Here is a 21342-nt window from a genome sequence, read left to right as displayed (position 1 = left end):
AAATCATGTCCTCCCACAGTTATTTTCAATCTGAGTATTCTGTTTCACTCAGAATTCCTCACATTACAGTTAAAAATGTGCTTATATTTCTGACTCGTGTTGACTTTTTTTTGTTCCCCAAAAAGACCAGCACATTAATTTTTTTAGACTTGAGGCTTGAATACTAAAAGTAGTGTTCTAAATGTACTGACAAGCAGTGTATTATTACGTTAAATTTCCTTAATTTATTAAAACATATTATTATACAATGTTAAATAATGCAGAATGCAATTAAACTGCTATTTGAAAATGACACTTCAAAATTCCAATTTCAATATAAAAACAATTTCAATTCATCATCCAGCCCTAACATACACCCAAGTGTGTTGCACAAATTATAAAAAAGTTCAGTCATTTTTACACTACTACAAGGCGGTAAGGGTGTAACAATATACCCGGAGCACGATTTGATTTGATTTGATTTGTGATACTGGGTGCATGGTTCGCTGTTCTCACAACATTTGTAATACCTGTTTTCACTCCAATTTAGTTAAGAACACTAACTGCCAGTTCTGTTATGTCAGCTAACAGATGCCTGTGCTGGCTAGAATTAGGCTGAGTTATGGGGGAGAGGTAGGACCATCCTACCCACCCAGAGAAAGCGTGGCCAGTTGTGCTTCCTTGAACTCCTGGCCACAGATGGCTGTAGCGTCACAGAGGATCAAACTTGCGATCTCCTAGGGCCGACGGCTCTGTCACCCTGTAATAAGTGAACAGAGAAAAATTATGATTATTCAGATGTGGCATAATCTACTAACCAGAGGCATACTAGGCATTTTAAAAGGGGGAGATGCAGTTATCAGTAAACAGCACACCAACACCCAACCACCACACCCATCAAATATACATGTAAATGTTTTGATTGGAAGAAGGTGGGATTATTTATTTGATTTATATGGTAGAACCGACAGTGTGTCCTGCATTAGCATATTTAATAATTAAAGCTTTTTGTTGTGTAAATGAATAATATTTTTTTTTCACAGTTTTTACAATTCTTGTCCTTGTCAATCAGTCCAAAGTATTGTCTTTAAAAAATCTTTAACAAGTGCTATTCACTTTAAAAGGGTGTTGTTTCCTAAGTAATTTGTGATTGCCAATCAATTCAGTAAACATGCGATAAGTGTGGGGGAAAGAATCACATGACCATACTCTTTGTATCAACAATGAAGTCAAAATTCTGGTATCAGAACAACACTACACAACAGCGCATGTACATGCACTCACAAAAAGCTTAAATAACGTACAATAGCGCTCTGATTAAGGGTGGCTGATATACTAGAAATATAACGTAACATTTTAAGACTTTTTACACAGTAACCATCACAATATTTGTTTTTTCTGAGGTTTGATGAGTTTAAACAGACAAAAAAAATCAGTAGTGCCACATCAAAAAAAAAGTAATATCAAAAGTTTTAAAGAGGGTAATTCACATACTGGACTAATTCCAATTAAACAGGACTAATTAATGCTGTTCTTAAAAATATTGCTGATATTAAAATATTATTCAGAAAAGCATGCTGTTAGCTAATCTGACACAGTTTATGAGGATAACAATCAATGTGCAAAATACCTCCTGACACTCTCAGCTCCGGATATGATGTGACACAGGGGTCAAGAGGCCTAGCTACCATACACTGCGTTTTATTATATAGAAGGTGGTTTTTAGAGACCCTTAAACACTCTCCTAGCAAACACGGTCACATTGTGACAACGCTGTGACAGCCTGTTGTTGTGGTGCCTACAAAATTAAAATGTAATTCTTCATGAAGTTGTTACAGCGTTATCTGACAGCAGTCTAGGAAGTTGTAAAAAACATAGTGACAACGTTGTGAGTAAGATGTCACAACCTCCCATAATCCTTCATGAGTTCCATGTTTTGCATAGAACTCCATGGAATTTTGCTGAGTAGCCAGTTCATAGTATTCTATTACATCATTAACTCTGTGCTCTGTGCAGGTGGCTGAAGACGGAAAGCAAAATAGAAATAAATCAAAATGACCACAAAAACATGAAAACATATGTTTACATTTTAGATGCAGTATACAGAAGGCACTACAAGAAGATTAGCTAGATTACTGAACTGGATCTGTAAAGCCTGCATATCTCCTGCGTTCAAAAAATTCCAATCCGTGAGATTTTACAAAAACTAATAAAAGTGGCTACCAAAGCTGCCAAAGCTCTTACTTAATGAACTCATACACATATATAAAGATGAAGTAAGCTTCTTAATCGCCAGCTTCTCATTTGAATTTTCCATTCCACCTTATATGGTGCTGCAGGTGCCTTAAATGTAGAACAAATTACGAAAGCCAACATCAGCTTACCTCAATGAATGCATCCTTAATCAACAAATTCCTAAAATTTTCACTTGGAAATGTTTGATAAGTAGCTAACATACAGCACAGTAATGCAACTGTTGAACGCATCTCACTGGCTGAGCTAATGCTGCGTTCCAAATCACACACCTCTGTACTTTATCTACTACACTAATGAATGCACTTCTATTTGACAGTATTCTGATGATGTCAAAATCACGCTGCAACCATTTTAGCAGACAACTTTAAGTTCATTCAACAGTGCTGTGGCTGTTTGCAATGAAATAACAAAGCCATAACTGATCTAGCAAAGGCAATAAAACACATTTTTTAAATACTTTTTAACCAATGTATTTAAGTATATTGATTTCCCATTGCATTATTATTTTGCATGCCAAACTGAATACTAACACAGTAAATAATATGCGAAAATAGTAGTAGGTGAAGTAAAGAAGTGTGTGATTTGGGATGTGGCATTAGATCAACCTGTGAGACTTCTTCAACAGCTCCCGCTGATTATAGCTTCGCTGTGCTGCTCATTAGCTGCTCAGTAAAAATCTCCAAGCGAAAGTTTGAGATATTTGTTGATTTTATTTATTTATTTATTTACCTCATTTATTGAGTTGAGCTGATATTAGCTTGCCATTAGCCAATTTTTAACATTTGTTCTATGTTTAAGACATCTCCGTGTCACTCAGCACCATTTAAGGTGGAACAGAAAATTCAAATAAGAAGCTGAATTGAGCTCAATATACACTGACATGCCAAAAGTCATTGGACAGGAACTAGTATTGTGTAGGACCTCCTCTAGCCCAGCGAAGTGCAGCAACTCAATGTGGCATCGATTCCACAAGTGAACCGAAGATGTCTGGAGGCATGTTGAGCCGTCTGGATAGCCACCCGCAGCTCCATGGTACTTATAGGTGCAGGATCTTGGGTGCGAATGGACCTCTCCAACACATCCCATAAATGCTCGATTGGGCACATGTCAGGTGAACGTGCAGGCTACACCATTCATCAGAACTCTCCAGAATGCTCCTCAAACCAATTCTAGACAACCTGGGCCTGATGGCACAGTGCATTATCCTGCTGGAATATTCCATCATTTTGGGGGTACACAAACTCCATGAAGGGCTGCAAATGGTCACTAAGCAGTAAAACATAGTGGTCACCAGTCAATGACGTGTTCAGGCAGATTAGTGGACCCAACACATGCCATGAAAACACACCCTACACCAGTATGGAACCACTATCAGCCTGCACAGTGCCTTGTTGACAACCGGGGTCCATGGCTTCATGGGGTCTGTGCCACACACAACCCTTACGATCAGCCAAACAATTGGTATCGTGACTCAGCAGGCCACACCATTTGCCAGTCCTCTAGGGTCCAGTTAGCAATCTCACAAGCCCAGGTAAGGCGCTGTGTCCAGTGTTGTGGTGTTAACAGAGGCACTCTGGTGGGTCTTCTGCTCCCATAACTCATGGAAGCTAAAGAATACTGTACTGACCTGCAGGATAAACTTGTGGGGCCTCCTGCATTGAATGTGGATGTGATTTCCTCCAGAGTTGTATATCTGGTTGCACAGACAATTCTAGCCAAACGCCACCAGTTATGACCATTAAGCACTCGTGGGCGGCCACTGCGCTGTCCACTGTGGGTGGTAATGTCTTCTATGACGTATTCCCGGTACACGCATGACACTGTGGATAGAGGAATGTTAAATGCCCGCACAACTTTGAAAATGGAATGTCCCATCTGTCTGGTACCCACTAGCATGTTCATTCAAACTGCGATAATTCATGTTGACTTCCTATGAGCATGCTGGCCAGTGTACAACTTCACTCACATGATAACAGCTCACAACTTATACAGCTGTGGGCATTCCCAAGGCATCCCTTGAAGTACCGCCACTTCATAATCAATTTACATACTGCTATCCCATGACTTTTGGCACATCAGTGTATATGTATGAGTTTATCATTTTAGAGCTTTGCCAGTTTTGGTAGCCACTTTTTTTCTTTTTTTTCATCATGCACTGGAATGTTCAGAACTCTGGAGAAATGCAGGCTATACAGATCCAGCCCACCAAATTAGCTATACTTCTCTGCATCTAAAGCATCTACATATCTTTTCATCTTTTTCATGGTCATTCTAACATATTTTGCTTGGTGTTTATCCAATGCAGCTGCAGTAAGGGTGATGAGGTGAGCTCTACTAAAGTAAAGTTAGAATTGCAGCTTGCCCTTTAACATGGCGGCATGATGTTCTTTATGGTGTAATTGAATACTATGAATTGTATATGCACTATTTAACGTGCGAGTATGCAGTTTGGGAAGGGGCACTAGTAACACAGCAGGAAATCTCAGGATTGCTAATGGCAATCCCATTTAGAATTCAGCTTTCATTTGTAATCACTACAGAAACAAATCAAATGCTAATACCCTGAAAACAGATTTAAAAAAATGATCCTGAAAAAAAGTGTTTTACTGCCTTTGCTCGATCATTTATGGCTTTATCTCATTACAGACAGCCGCAGCACTGCTGAATGGACTTGATGTTGCCTATCAAAATGGAGGCAGCATGATTGTGACATCATTGGAATCAATATCAATAGGTAATAATACCGTACAATATTGTAACAACCTTGTTCACACAACGTAAACAGCGCCACGTTTCGACAGTGTTGTAGCAACATTGTAAGAAAATAGACAACGTTGTGACCATAGATATATACATAGGGGTCACTAATGAGAAAAAAAATTGTGAGGAGGAAAATCTGTCCCCACAGTTTAGTAATCCATACTTTCAGTTTATAAACCGTGCCCATGGATTTGTAAACTGTACTTTCGGTTAGCAAAACTGTACCGAGCAGTCACATTTTTCATTTTTTACCAAACTATGTGTGGAGCAGGAAAATTCAAACAAGAAGCTGGCTGATGCACCATTTAAGGTGGAACGGGAAAATGCGAAGAAGAAGCTGGTGAAGCTGACTTCAGCTTTGTTTAAGAAGATGCCAATTTTAATCTATTATTGTCTACATGGATTATGGAATGCTAACTTACCTACAAAGCATTAACCATCATTGTAAATAAATAACTACTACATTAAGTTAAGATCCCCTGAATAGACTACTAAATGAAATAAGCTTAATATAAAACCAGAGCAATTGCATTCACATCAACAGGTTATCTGTGCCTCGCCAACCACACGGCCATAACTACACACAACCACCACACAAACAATACGCATCACACAAACAAGAGCGTGGATCGCTGCATTCCCTCCGTTATGTAATCCTATCCCACTTTCTGAGTGCAATATTCCTGAAATAGTATAATTTTGGACAGTATCTTTCTTAAACTGTACATCTATGGGATAGGAATGTATATCTATGGTTGTGACAATGTTGTGTGTTTGCTGGGTGAGTCTCAAATGGCTCCTTATTGCCGACATAGTGCAGTATGTGAGCTACGAAATTTGGACTTTGACACAAAAATTGTGCCCTGCCTGTAGGGAATTGTGTATGTGTGGCTGAATATGAAATGTCCATACATATTATGCCCTGTAACAGTTGCTAGGCTATGAAGGACCAACTGGGTGAACCAGTTTGCTACAGCGCCACCCTGAGGTAGACCAGTGCTGCATCGCTAGTTTATTCAGTATACCAAAGGCAGAAGCTCGCCAGCTGCCGGTGGAGTAGGCTAAACAACGACAGCATAACACAGAGTTTTGATTTTGAGACATTCAGGGGGTCCAAGAAGTTAATTACCCTCTGGACCCCTTGTATTTCGTACTTTGATAACGATAAATATTGTCAGATTATAATTCTAATGAAGTATTTAATGTGTATGTAATGTGCACAACATTGAGCAAAAATCTGTACCCCCAGTCACCTCACTACACCTTAATTACTTCTTCATGTTACTAATGCCGAGTGATTCCAGTCATTTTAATGTATTTTTTTTTATGTGAAATGGAATGTGCATTTGATGCTGATGAAGTGAAAAAGTGGCAAAAATGGGTGATAAATAAAGAATAAGTCCTGAAAGGGGTAATAGTAATAAAACTTTTTTTTTTTGTAGAAATCTTAAAAGTATTAGCATTGGTATTGGTGTGCTAGCCTTGGTATCACTTGATATTGGATCTAAACAGAAAATGGTTGCCGTCAGCTTTTGCTACTTGAAATAATAGGCCATTACAGAAGTGCTATATCCTTAACTGACTGCTAGAGGGCGCAGCTCCCATTCAGAACCTTGCAAAACTATGTCTGAAACACATTTATCTCCCTATTCACATAAAGTTCACCTATAATCACAATGCCATGACTGAACCCAGGTCAGAAGAAAGGTGTGCTACATTTTAATTCAAGAACCAATACAACTCTAAAAACTTAATTTTACAAAATTTATAACTGCTGAATTACTTGGGTTGTGTCAGTTATTTTGAGGATCCGCAGGTGAAATTTTACTTCAGCCCACCCATATTTCACAACCCACCTAAACGCCTACGTTGTATTCGAACACACACATACACATATACACACACATAGAATAGCGGTCTCCAAGATGAAGAGTGAGACAGGAAGTGGTTCGTCTCAAGGCATCATGCTCTTCTACCCCATTCACTCTACTCTACACCCTCTCGCTTTGTTACATGAGATGGAGATTTTGTCTGCTTATGTAAGATGCTGTCTCTGAACTACACTTCCCATAATGCACTTGTGTAAAACCTTTCAGTTACAGTAATGAGTAATGACATTTCCATTGTGGTGTTGCCTGAATGTTTTTGTAAAGCATTTAACAGAAACTGTTAGTACAGCATTCTTTGACTTGTTATTCAGACTAAGAATCAGATTCTGACCACAGGACCACTGCCAGCTGGATATTTTTGGTTGGCACACTTTTCTAAACCCAGCTGTGACAGTGAGGTGTTACTGAAGATTTTTTGGTTAAAAGAAGTAGCATTACTGAGTAAGGGGGAAAAAAAACACTCTAAAATATAGTATGTTATAACCATGCACTGCTATAAATTGCCCTGTAAAGCCTGAAATAATAATTTTAAAAAGTCAGATGTTCTGAGTTTATGATTTCCTGATTTTTTAAGACCCTTATTACATGTCTTTACATATTAACTTCACATGCACACAGACTCAAAAAGACAGTCCAGCTTGATATTTAGGTCTCAAATGCAAAATCAACATTATAGTGATGACAAGATATAGTAAAAAAATAAATAATAATAACAATAATAATAACAACAACAACAACAGCAACGTTGTGTGCAATTACACATTACCACTAGAGAGGTCTCCAAATCCACTAATGTTACACAGTGCAGCATAACACCCACTAACATGCAACCATGTTGGTGTGACTGCTGTACTGAGAATTAGCCACCACCCAAATAAATATGGTCAATAGTTGTCCTGTGATAGTCCCTTTACACTGATGGACAGGGTCTGAAACTGTACAACAACAGATTGGCTACAGTCAATAACTGTCAGCCTACAAAGTACACTTATATGGTAGGCAAACCTGATAAAATAGATAATATGAAGATAAAAAAAAAGTGCAGTTACAAGGTAGATGTATAAAGGTTACTGTGGTTAGTAAACATAGCCTAGTTTAATCTTGGGTAGCCATGAGTCTAGGCCTAGGTTTTAACCTCTGCCTGGGAAACTGCTTACTGAGTAGCTTTATCTTTGGCATAATTGGTTTTGCTTCTCACGCTGCATGTAAGTAAACGTGCAGCTGAGAATGAATACTTTTGGGCAAATTCAAGCTCATACAAATTCAAACTGCTAATAATTAGCCATAGTTAAACCTCTCGTTGCCACAGAACGTTGGCAGGTGCTTTTATTACAGTGGTATCTTCAAATACGTAATATATCTACATGCCGTGTATCCACATGGATGCGTAAAGCAGAAAACTTTTAACTGATAATGCATGACTGCTGATGCTACTGCCTAACTGTCACAATTAAACAATTGTGCACATCTTTTATGTTCATGTGTGTTTGTGAATACTGGTGTGTGTGTGTGTGTGTGTATGTGTGTGAGAGAGAGCGTTCATGTGGTGAGAGCTGACTGCAGGTGTTTCCTGTTGTAGAAAGAGAGAGATGGAGAGAGAGACAGATGCTTGTGGTAGAATATGTGTGTGTGTGTGTATGTGCATCAGACCACAGTGCTCAGAAAAGCTGTACTGACCTATACTGGACCACAGTGATCAGGTCGCACTTTCTATTAGGTTCCCGCATAAACACATTTTCATGTTGTGTCATTTTTGTGGCATCTCACCAGTGCCACAAGTCAAATTCAAACTCATACAAATTCAAGCTGCTAACAGTTAAGCTTTTTGTTGGCCCATGATGCTTGCAGATGTTAATATTACTGCTAATAATGGTACCTTCAAACACGTTCTACATCTACATTGCTGTACATCTGCATGGATACGTGAAGAAGACTGTCACAGTTGAACAATCGTGCAAGAATATGTTTGTGTGAGTTTGTGAATGCTGGTCAAATCTACACAACATTCCCCTTAGCTCAAATGTAGTCAATCAGCCAAGACATGTTTGGTGTCCAAAATTTGCTTCTGTAGTTTTGCACTGGAGCTGCAGGGTTTATGTAGCTAACAAAAACGAAAGCTCCATTTACAAACTCCATGCCTAAGCCATCACGCGTTTACCTCTATTAATTACGTATTCACTTATGTAGTTTCTGACACTGCATGTACTGTTATACATAAAAGTATGCAACATAGCTAAAAACAGTATTAGCAGCCATCTTAAAGCTTGAATTTTGTTTGTATTTTTGTACACATTTATAGAAAATTGTGTCTTTCTCAAGTTTGCTTCTTTAGTTTTGAGCTAGAGCCACCAGGCTAACATAGTTAAAAAGTAATGGGCTTATTTGTTATTTATAAGGAATTAAAGCATTTACTTTTTGACTATATTAGCCTCGTAGTTCCAGTGCAAAGCTAAAGAAGCAAACTTGAGAAAGACAGTAAACTTTTGGAAAACACTGTGCATGTCATTTTTCACCTAGCATTCGCTTTAAGCACTCATAGTGCACTGGGAGTAGGGGATGGAGAGTAAGAGGTAGCTTCATGCACAAGAGGAAGAAGAGGAACCAGTTAGGCCTGGCTGTGTCTTCAATATACAGAGTAATGATGTCACTGCTGACACATAGACACAGTTCTCTCCAACAATGTTCGATCTTAAAATCTACCATTGTCCAGCTGCAGTAGAGTTGCTTAAAAGGCTTCACCGCAATTCTAAAGTTTAAGGATGGATAATTGTAATGCTTCAAAGTATGATTTGCCATCTTACTAAAAGCCCAAGCTCACTGAAATGAGCAAATTATTAAAGCACAATAATCCCAACAGCAAGAAAGAAAAGAAAAATATAAATAAAGAAACAAAGAGGAAACAGTGAACAAAAAATATCTGCTAAAAAGGCAAAAAAATAAATATGTTGACTTAAAAACTGAGCGCATGCCTGAATACTGTGTCTGAAGTTACCAAGTTGTGAACTGAATGAGTCCATTCTACTGTAATCTTACTTACAAGGAGATCTGCTAGAATGTTGTGTTTGCATTCCTTGGTAGTAGCTGTCGTATCCAATTAACACAGAATGTCCTGTAATTTTTCTGTATCCTTTGCTTTTTTACCCCTAAACACTAAGAGAAAACAGAATGTAAATAGAAAAGAATGGCCACCAATGTTAGAATTATCTTATTTGTGTATTGCTGACTGCCTCTTTCTATATCTTGTTCATCATCAGCATCATTCATACTTTTTAATGAAGGATTTCTTAATATTCAAACACTGCACAGACATTTTCGATAAATTTTTTTAGGCTGATGTGTAAATTACAACAAATGTTTTGCGTTACAATTTTCAAAGTGTATTAAAGGGGAATTCCACTGAGTGTTTTTTAATTTCTGCATAAGTCAATCATTGAGATGTAAACAAAGTCATATAGAGTGGTTTAATGTGAAATGGTGCACTTGAAGAGAAACGCACTCTGATTTCTTTAGGGTGGTGATGATAGGAACCAGGGGTCACAAATATAAATGTACACAAATGTACACAAATATAGCTGTTAGCTGATAGTTGTTTACTATCCAAAATGGCCAGTGAAACTACGTCTTCTGATTTTTTATATGTTTTGTATATATTGGTAAATTAGTGATAAATCAGAAAAATACGTTTTCTTTGGGGACTGTTTTGCCTTCCAACACCCTGTATGTAACATTTTGCCATGAATGGATTTTTTAAATGTTTTTTTACAATCTTAAAACTATTGTAAAACAATGTCTCGGCCATCAGACAACATATTTATGACCATTTCATGTAATAGCTTTTGGTGAGGTAGCTTTGAAACTCTTCAGAAATCTAGATCCTATCACTACAATTCTGACTCAGTTTCTCTAGAATGATGTGTTTTACACCAAACCACTCTGAATGATTTAATGATTCTCAAGCTTTGAATTATGCAAAACCTTTAAAAATATGAAGATAGAATTCTCTTGAAAACACAGAGGTAAATTTTATCTAACTTATCTAACCTAACAAATACCCTGAAGATAATAATACAATTTTGTCATGTTGTTGTCTTCAGATCTAATGCTGATTTTAAACATAGAATCAAAGGAAGGTGGAGTGAAGTTATGTGAAGCACAGCAAGTGACTTGACAGTGGCGTTTCTGTGTACTATTATTACTGTGAAACACAGAGGATCAAATCATATTCTGTGTAGCTTGTTTTGGGTTCAGAGGGTTGCATGAGCTGTGAGCTCCTGCTGGGAAGTGGTTTTGGGGTTAGGACCCTATACAGCTCCCCAAAAGCACAGGCCTACTTTAAGCTGCCATCTCCCTAAACCACATCATATGTAAAATTAAGCTCACATGTAGCACAACTTCATTTTCTTAAAGACAGTGAATCTGACACTGCATACAATATCTCATTGAGACAGTATAACATTTTACCTAGTATAACTATGTAAAATTGGAATAAAACAAATAAATGTAAATACAGTAAAACATAACTAGAGTCTTTGTTTTATAATAGTTAGCGATGTCTTGGATAAAAGAATACAGTTAGAAGAAAGTTCCTAATTCCTTGAAATCAAAATGCAAGGATATTTTCCACACATTCAAAGTTCAGTCATAGAAGTTGGTTGCATTTTCTGTTTCTCACAATCCAAATAATCACTTAGTGATGTTGAGGTCAAGGTTCTGGGAAGAACACTCTATTGTTTTGAGAACACCAGTAGCTTCTTTGTTTATTTTACAAATGTTCCTGTTGTCAGCTAGACATCCTTTCAGACCATAGTTTTTAAATGTCTCCTCACAGTGGAAGGATGGAGAGAAAAATCTGTGTATTTTTCAGATCTGAGGCAAAAGTGGAGCTTGACTATTTCTCTAAGATGAAAGCTTTAAGTACTTTTTATCTGATGGTGACAGTTTTGGTGGTCTACCAAGCGTTAGAGTCTCATTATCTCTGTTTCTTTTAATAATATTTTGATGTCCAGTTTTCAAAATATTTTCTTTTGACTTTCTCCTTCCTTATGCAAGTGGAAAATGCAGGTAGATTTTCTCATCTCTAATCTCAGAAAGATCTTAAATTGATTTGACCTGAAATGAAAGAAATGAAGGGTGGTCTCTCACTTCTGCACAGTACTATATGCTAATATATGTTAGGTTTTTGTGGCAAAATTCCAGTTGAATGAGTTCATAAATAAAAATATAGCTTTCTGACAAGTGAATACATACAATTTACTCAAGAGACTTGAAGCATGCACATACACACATCAGACCTTTCTGATTGGTGTGCCTTGATGTTCTCCGCTACGGGGTCTGTAGGTACACATAATATATGGTTAAGTATCAGCCATTTTGGGAAATCTCTGAAAATCAGTGTGACAGTTAGTGAAGTAAAAAGAAGTCAAGCTACAACACAATACTCTGATCATGTTTTTAAAAACTCTCACCAACTCACACCATCTAACTTTCCCACGTGTAACACATGTATTGTCATACATATTGTGCTTTTTAAAAATGACAATAAATACCAAACTGCACAAAAGTCTTCTGAGAAATTAGTATAATCATATGCAAGATAATACCCCTGACCATTACGTGTTTTGTTGATTTTCAAAGTGAACATCGGTTAACACATCCTCTACAGAGAACACACTCAGATGTGGCATTTTAGAGCACAAATTTTAGTTTAACCTATGGAAACAAATAAAACAGTTAACTGAAAATATGCTTTAACTTTTGCATAGGCCACATTTAATGTTTTAGGTTTTTTTCCCAATATGTTAAATTTAGTAAATAAACAGTAATTGTGCATTAAAAATGGGCAGAACTGTGTTTTCTGTAGAGGTTGTTTTAACATATTTTCACTTAGAAAATCAACAAGCGTAATTTCACTGGGCCACTCTAACTTTTGCATATGACTCTATGTAAAGATATTTATGTGGGCCATAAAAAATAAAACGCTAATGTTACAATGTCAAAAAAAAGGTACTGTACAGGTACATTGTAGTCTCTCATGGGACAAACAATGTAACCATACTCATAACAGGTACAAAACTAATTAAATTTACTTTAAATAAGTTTTAAATCTATGAAACATTAATTAATGTTTACCTTTTCATAACCTAACTGTTTTTAAATAGAAAAATAAAAGAAAAAACCTGGAGTTAAAATATGTTACAATTATGTTCTCTAACTAAAGGTACTGAAAATGCATTATGCATAACGACTGGAGCACAGCAAGAGTGCAGCAAAAAGTCATGAACCACATCTGTGCTCATCAAACTGTATCAATTTAGACAAGACATTCATAACCTTCTAAAACTCTTTTTACATTTTACTGTATTTATGTTTATTTGTATTTATTCTAACATTATATAGTGCTTATACTGGAAAAACACAGTTACTATCTAGATAAGTACATTTAAACAATCTTCCTAAGTGCCTAGAACCTTTGTACAGTATTGTATGTTAGTCAACAGTATGAGCACAAGACAGATTTTCGCTCTTGTCCTATAAGCTACAATGCAGTGCAGAAAAATACAGAATATTGGTATATCAGCATTTGAGTAATATTACAATGTGCTTAGATACTACAAATGACATCTTTGTAAAATGAAGATGTAGAAGCACATTTCTCTTAGGCTACCACAACATAACTTTGTTTCTTTAACTAAGCACAATTTACTGTGGCACTATAGCAATAGCTAAAAAGAAAAAGACAAATTTGTATATGAAATTCAGTTATTCCATCTGAATTTATTTGTCACACATTTATTTTTAACAACTTTCAAATGAATGATCATTTGATTTTTTTTTTTTTACAGTGCATGAAAATGCTAAAATAAAAATGCCAAATGAAGTACTTACAGCACATATGTTGTCTGTGTGCTGATATTTTGGCACTTATAACCTAATTAAAACTGTGTCATCATAGTATATCCATACCTCCAAATCACTCACTTTAGTATTGCTAGTGTAAGTACAGAAAATGAGACATTTATTTACACAGAATACATGACTTTTTACCTTTCTCAGGTGACTGACGATTACCTTTTATGAAGGCTGATGAAAAAGCGCAAATATTGAGAACACATACAATTTACAGCAGACCAAAGAGAAAACTCTAGACAGACCTGTAAAAGCTGTGAATGTATGTGTTCTAAATATATATAAGTTGTACATCGTCACACAGCTTAACATGTACATATATCCATCCTCGTCTTCTACGAACACTGACAGGCTCAAGATGCACTAATGCTGCATTCATTCCTCAAGGTGAATGATTTCATCGAGCCTACATGTACAGTGCAGTCCAAAAGTCTGAGACAACTTATGAAAATGCTATTTTAATAGAAAGATTTTCATTACAGCATAATTTAAAATAAAAGTAGAATCTTTAAAATTTTAACATGAATTTCAGAATTTCTTAGTATTTGAAATGCCCTTCTTTTACCTTAATGGCAGCATGCACTCAGTGTGGAATGAACTACACAAGTTTGTGCAAAAGACTTTGATGAGTAGATCAAATCTAGCTGAGAGTCATCATTGGAAGAAATAAGACAAAAAAGATCTTTTTCAACAAAGGCCTCAACATGCTCTTTATCACAAATTTACTGAAATTTGAGTAGTGGCCTTGAAACAGTGCAGAATCTTAAATGCTTCTTTTTCGTTTTGTCATAACTTGTCTTTGTTTTCATTTTTTCCAAAATTCTAAAAAATTCTGTTGTTTTTTTCCAAGGTTAAAATGAAAGGAATCCCAGATTTTTAATGTGGTCTCTTATCTTTTGGACTGCACTATATTTATCAGTACACTCACTGTATTTTCTGTCTAGATAGACTACACAGTAATAGTGCCTGCACAAGTGTCTGGCAAAAGTCTCAGTAAGGTTTAAAACATTTTGTGGAGTCCGCCATCTGACTCTAGCTAACCAATCTACCGTTGTTAAATCTAAATATTATTGTTCATGTATCATACAATGCCTTGACTGAAGCTTTGGATCAATATTTGAAACTTGAGTGGATTTTCTGAGGAGATTTGTGTTGGATGGCCCTTGCCCTTAAAAGGAAATAAGGAAATTTCCTCCTGATTTCTCAAAATTACTGTATAATTCAATTGTTGAGATGTACACAAAGTCATTCAAAGTGGTTTGCTGTGAAATGGATCATTGTTGAGAAACTTATGAACTCATGTCTTTACAGTGGTGGTGATAAGAACCAGGGGTCATGATGTCTATAATGTAAATATGGCCATTTTATTTGTCATCCATAATGACTAGTGAATCTACATGTGCCTTCTGAGTTTTTATATGTAATACTAATGATGGTAGAATAGTGATAAATCTAAAAAAACACTGTCTTTGGGGGCTATTTTGTTGTAATATTTTGCCCTCTCTCCACCATGACTGTATTTAAATAAATAAGTTTTAGGCCACAACAGTCTAGGCAGCGTATTTAAAACCATTTCATGTGTTAGCTTTCAGCAAGGCGACTGTAAGTTTCTCTAGAATTAAGCATTTCACACCAAACCATCATTATGCAGATATTTGCACTGGGAAAACTGTGGAATTCCCCTTTAACAGATCACAAATTGAGATCAAAAAGTCTCCAGCAGTTTCGTTTGTGGGCCTGGTTAACTGCCCGCCAGCGGCCCGTTTTCTGTGAAGTCCGTCACGTCAGTAGCGGAGCAGACTTCCGTTAAGAAATCACACAAAATAAATATTGTTAATGTATCAATGAAACGTCTTGACTGAGGCTCAAAGATTGAGGCTTATTGGTTAGAGGGTATCTGAATAAGTCCGATGTGAAGTAGGTAAATTGGGTAGATTCAGCACGGTTTAAATCAGAAAGTCTCCAGTGAATTTGCCTGTTGGGCCATGGACTCATCCCAATACAGGTTAAGAAAATACTACGGTTGAATCACATAAAATAAATAATATTGTTTATGTGTCAAGGAAACGTCTTGACTGAGGCTTTGGCTCAAGGATTGAAGCTTGGTTTGAGCAGGTCCAACTTGATGTACATCCTAGCTGGGTAGCCTTGCCCTTACGAGATTTGGCATGGGTTGAGATCAAAGAGTCTCCGGCGGGTTCTCTTGCGGGCCTGGTTGACAGCAGTGCGCACCGCACACTCGAACACCTGCTGCACCCCTCTGTTGCTGAGTGCTGAGCATTCCAAGTACCCTTTGGCACGAATCTCCTGGGCCACCCGTTTGCCTTCGGAAGCGCTAGTGCAGTTGGCCCGATACGGCCCCATCTCACGATGGTCTGTTTGAGTGGCCACCACCAGCACGGGTACGCGGGGCAGGTATTCCCTGACCTCAGCGATCCATTTGTGCCGGACACTGGCCAACGTGGAGGGGTTTGCTACGGAGTAGCACAGGAGAACCACATCCGCCTGCTGGTAGGACATGGGGCGGATCTGCCGGAAGGTGTCGTTCCCGGCCGTGTCCCACAAGCCCAGGCTGATCTGGATGCCATCCATGAAGACATCCACTCCCGTGCTCTCATATACTGTGGGCCTGTAACTGTCGGGGAATGTTTCAGAAGTGAACCGCACCAGGAGTGCCGTTTTTCCCACTGCGCAGTCACCGACCAGTACGCACTTAACCGATGTCTCAGCCAGGCCGTTCATAATTCTGTTGCTAATGGGGGGTTCTGCTTCTCAAAAGGTTCTGCTTGTAGTCCAGATTTTTGTATCCTTAAAGGAGCCAGACAGGTGCATAAGTCATCACTGTGGGTGTGGGAATTATTCCACACAATACCAATAGTATGTTAATTTGTGATAGGTAATTCTTGTGGTAATTAAAAGACTTTCTTTCCTTGTGCATGGATTTCAAAGCACTCCATAATGTAGTCGAGTTTAGAAGACGTGGGTGTGTAGACTAAGGGCTAAGGAACTGAGAACATTTTGAAAATGTTGAGGGCTTTCACATGGACACCAGAGTCCTTTAATAAAGAAGTCCTGTGATATTGCAGTGTAGGTCTTTCGTAGTTTCCCTTGTCTTCATACAGGAAGTCCACAACAGCTTATTTTTGCTCTTTCTCTCCTAAATAAAATAAAAAACATAAGTTAATGAGTATGGTTTGACATTATGGCAAATCTAGAAAGATAAAGCACAGTTCCAAAAGCAGCCTAGGTGAAAATCAGCACAGCAATGCTGCCAAAACATGAAGGCTAGTCGTAATTATTTTCATAAGTGTACTCAATTATTTTGAGGACATGGATACTCTGCACCATCTTGGCAGGCCAAGAAGAAAATGTCATTTCAAACAAATTTCTTAGTTTGTCATGAGTACTATCAGAGCTTAAAACATACAAGAAAGGAATGTAGCATTTTTCAAACTAATCTGTCCATTGACTTTGATTATGAGTGTTTTAAGTCAACAGATTTTCTTTTCTTTTTATTAAGTTAGAGGGAATTGTATCAAAATTATTGTCTGTGGAAATCGAGCATACGCTCAGGTGTGTCAGATACAGATTCACTTAAAAATGCTGGAATAGTGAGGAAGCGGAAACACAAAATTGTCAAATTTCCAGATAATTGATTGTTTTACATTTTTAAACCAAGCAATTCAGTCATTTGATGTGACGTTCATTGTAGAGGAACTTGCCGAATTGGAATTCTTTACAGTGGTGGTGACTGGAACCAGGGGTCACGATGTCTACAATGTAAATATAACCATTTTATTTACAGTCCAGTGAACCCATTCTTGTTTTCTGATTTTTTATATGTAATGTTGATGATGGTAAAACACTCTGAAAATACCTTTTCTTTGGGGATTAATTTGCCTTGTATCTCTCCCCATTAATGGATTTAAAGGCTGTGTATTTGTAACCATTTTGTGTTATAGCTTTCTGTGAGAGAGCTTTTAGAGACATTAAACTTTTCAAATATCTGGTTCCCATCACCACCACTGTGAACAATTCTGCCTTGGTAATTTCTCTTGAATGGACCATTTCACCTCAAACCACTCTGTATGGCTTAATTTACTCCTTATCATTTAATTTTGCATAAACTTTGATAAATTGATACAATATAATTGTCTTTAATTGTTGAATCTAGTAAAATTTTCTGCACTAATAATTTGTAACTGGTCAGTTGTGGAAGTGGCTTCAATCATCTCTGCTCAAATTTAGATGCGATTTGATTCTGGGTGCTTACTGGTGACCTCTGTGTATCTGAACAGTTTTAAAACAACTTAAATAGAATCTACATCTGGCATGTTAAATATAGAAAGTCTTTAGTATGATCAATACAAGCAGATGAAAATTCCATGAATGAATTCTTTTTATTATAAATATTTAATAAAGCCAGTGTTTCATGACCATAGACTCAGTAGTGATGTCAGCTAAATGAGTGCGCTTGTTCTTCTTGGTGAAAATTAACGGATGCTGTTCCGCATACAACTTTTTCACTTCATGGTAAGACTAAGAGGTTAAGAGTAGAGAAAAAGGTGCTCTTATAATTCTGTATAACATGTAAAATCCTGTGTTCTTCAAAATCTTGTTTTTTTATTTTAAAAAACTCATTTTTTGTAAGGAAAACAATATGCCTACTTTGAATTTCAAAGATATTCTTGAAAATAATAATAAATAAGTTAAAAAACATATTGTTAAAAATCTTAACATCAGTTACAACTCTATTCTAAATTAAAACAGAAATTTATGCAAAGTTGGCAGACATTTGGTCCATTTACTTTTCAGTCGCAATAGGCCTCAACAATAGGCCGATCCTTAGGCAGCAACAACAAAAAGAACAAACAAATAAGCCTCAACAGTGGACAATACTGCCACTTTGTTATTTTCTATGATAAATGAACTCTTGTAATTTCAAACAAAAAACAAAAACTCACCAATTTCCACCCTTTTAAGTGTTTCTTGTGGATATGAAGCTGAAGTTCGTACCTTATACGTTCTTCGTTTTCTCAGAAACAAAACACTTCTTCATTGAAGAAACTGGTCTCTCCAAATGCTGAATTCATGAAGGAGAGTGGTGCTGTGAAATTCTACTTTGATACGATTTGACAGTCATCATTTATGAGTTCTCAAGAGCTTGTAGAACAGATGTGGCACCCTGTGCTAAAGGGAAGTGAAATAAGGGGCCTGTTTCTTTTCAGTTCCCTGTAAAATCATGCATGACACCTCCCTGCATCCGCTCTGAGTGTGTCTGCAGTGCATGACGTATGTTATCTGCAAGCTTTCATATATTTAAATGCTCACAGTGCATGCTCCAGTAAGCTGTACAAAAACAAAAATGCAGACAGTTATATTGGGTGTTTTGGCTGATTAGTTTGCATTCTACTTTTTTCTACTTGTATTCTTTTCAGAAGACTTGTTTTCAGTTTCTCAAAGGAATCTGCAGATATTTTATCCACACCTCCACAGTTCAGTCTTAGACATTGGTTGCATTTTCTGCTTTTTGCGATCCAAGTAATCCTGACCACATTCAAAGATGTTGAGGACTAGGCTCTGGGATGGACAGTCCATTGTTTTGAGAAAACCAGCAGCTTCTTTGTTTGATTCGCAATTGTCCTTTGTCCTTCTTTTGTCTATTTCCTTTTTTTCCCCAGTCATGCTTGGCTATTAAAGGAACATCAAGGAAAGGCCTAGTCCTTTATGAGCAGGGACAGGTCGAGCAAATAATCCAGAAATTTAATAATAACATTCCTCCGTGAGCAATTGCAAGGACTTTAATAATTTATATTATATTATTATTATTATACTATAACTTCAAAAACACATTCTGAATGCCAGTGACCTTCAACTCCAGGCTTCACAAAAATCAGCATATTTCTATGATGGACATCGCCATATGGACTCAGGAATACTTCAACAAACTGTTATCAGACACCATCTGTCGCTGCATCCACAAATGCAAGTTAAAACTGTATTATGTGTAAGTCATAGGTCAAGAACACCCAGAAACACTGCCAACTTCTCTGGGCTCGAGCTCATCTGAAACGGACTGAATTACAGTGGAAACATGTAATGTGGTCTGACCTCTTAGACTGTTTATGGAAGTACTGGGTGTGGCCAGATTGTCATAGTATGGGGTATTAGTGGGTAACCCCAATGACAATGCCAAGCCACATTCTGTTACAGCAGTCTGGCAGCATATTCAGAGTGTGGGTGCTAGACTGGCCTGCCTGTAGTTCAGACTTGTGTCCCTTCAAAAATGTGTAGAAAAAGAACAATATGGCTGCGCAGCTTAAGATTTGTACACCAGAAAAATGGCAAAAATCAACTCTCAACAATCAACTCTCCACTCAACTTTCAAAATTAGATCAGTTTGTATGTTCAGTCCTCAATTATTGATTGTTGCTAAATGGAAAGGGGACGCAACACAGTGGTAAACACGCTCCTGTCCGTGCTTCTTTGGAACATTGCAGGCATCAAATTTGGAATTAACATTTTTACAAAAAACAAAGTTCGTAGGGTAAAACATAAAATATTGTGTTTTCGTTTATTTTCAATGTAATACAGGAAAAAGAGAATTTACTAATAACCGTTTCTGTTTTTATTAGCATTTCATACACTGTTGTAAAATTGTGCCCTTAAATATATTGGGCATTTGAAGAAATTACAGTGGTCAAATAATTAGACTGGTTAAGGAAAACATCTGGTGCTGTTATTTTTATGCATCGATTCTCCAAAGGAAGCGTCAGTATCGGAAGTATCCATACTTCAGTGTCGATATGCCCACCCATATATGACAGCCTTTCCCAATTACCCAGTCAATCCGCACGACATGGCTGCTTCTCAGACTGTATTTTCAGACTGAGCTGTCAAACTCGAAGCACATTAAAAAGACAGAAATGGCAACAGCGAATGGTGGAGAAGCAAGTCACGCTAAAATGCTATCTTTACTCATGGGATCTTAATAAGCTCTCGTGTGTAAAGAGAAACAAATTACTATTAAGACAGACACTAAAGTTAACCTCAAACCACCATCTTGAAAGGCACAAAGTAAGCGCCATTAGCTTACTGTCGTTATCATCAGTTAAACTGCCTCTTTGCTGCAGTGAAGGGCACTGACTGGAGCAGATACAATATGAACTCAGTGAAACACTTAATAATAATAACAACAATAATAAGCTACATTTATATAGTGCCTTTCACAACCCCACAAAGAACAAAAGAACAACAAAGAACAACAAAAAAAAATTCATGAAGATCTCAGACAGAAGCAGAGTGGAAAGTACTAACCTTGGCATTTTAGAGCTGCTGTATGAGGTTATAGGCCCGTGTCCCAACACAGGTCAGTTTTCTAAACAGCTAATAAGATCGCTAGTTCCAGAAACAGTCCTCTATCGCCCCCTAGCGGTGAAAAGACGATCCTCAGCTATTATTGTTCATTTTACCTCATGGAGAAACTTGACCTTTGCAGCATGAAGTGAACATCAGTCAAAAAGCTGCTGCGTTATATTTTCCCCCACCAACA

At 37.2% G+C, this 21342-nt stretch overlaps 1 protein-coding gene across 2 annotated transcripts; it reads right to left on the bottom strand.

The window, feature by feature from the left end:
- Nucleotides 1-15555: 15555 nt before the first annotated feature.
- On the bottom strand, nt 15556-18995 carry rhoh (ras homolog family member H). Of its 2 annotated transcripts, none has more exons than XM_036583084.1 (2): nt 18755-18995; nt 15556-16947 (listed from the first exon to the last, which is right to left on the bottom strand). In XM_036583084.1, exon 2 carries the CDS (start codon nt 16530-16532, stop codon nt 15945-15947), a length of 588 nt encoding a protein of 195 aa, XP_036438977.1. In that variant the 5' UTR covers nt 16533-16947; nt 18755-18995; the 3' UTR covers nt 15556-15944. The 2 variants fall into 2 exon arrangements, with proteins under 2 accessions (XP_036438977.1, XP_036438978.1); XM_036583085.1 differs by having other exon boundaries at nt 18807-18995.
- Nucleotides 18996-21342: the final 2347 nt, after the last annotated feature.

Source organism: Colossoma macropomum, unplaced genomic scaffold (genome assembly GCF_904425465.1).
Source record: "Colossoma macropomum unplaced genomic scaffold, Colossoma_macropomum, whole genome shotgun sequence".
Classification (NCBI taxonomy): domain Eukaryota; kingdom Metazoa; phylum Chordata; class Actinopteri; order Characiformes; family Serrasalmidae; genus Colossoma; species Colossoma macropomum.
The sequence above is the reverse complement of the archived record's forward strand: the minus strand, read 5'-3'. Positions and strand labels throughout refer to the sequence as shown.

Excerpts from the sequence above, each read along its gene's own strand:
- rhoh (XM_036583084.1), bottom strand. The coding sequence starts at position 16,532 with ATGAACGGCCTGGCTGAGACATCGGTTAAGTGCGTACTGGTCGGTGAC.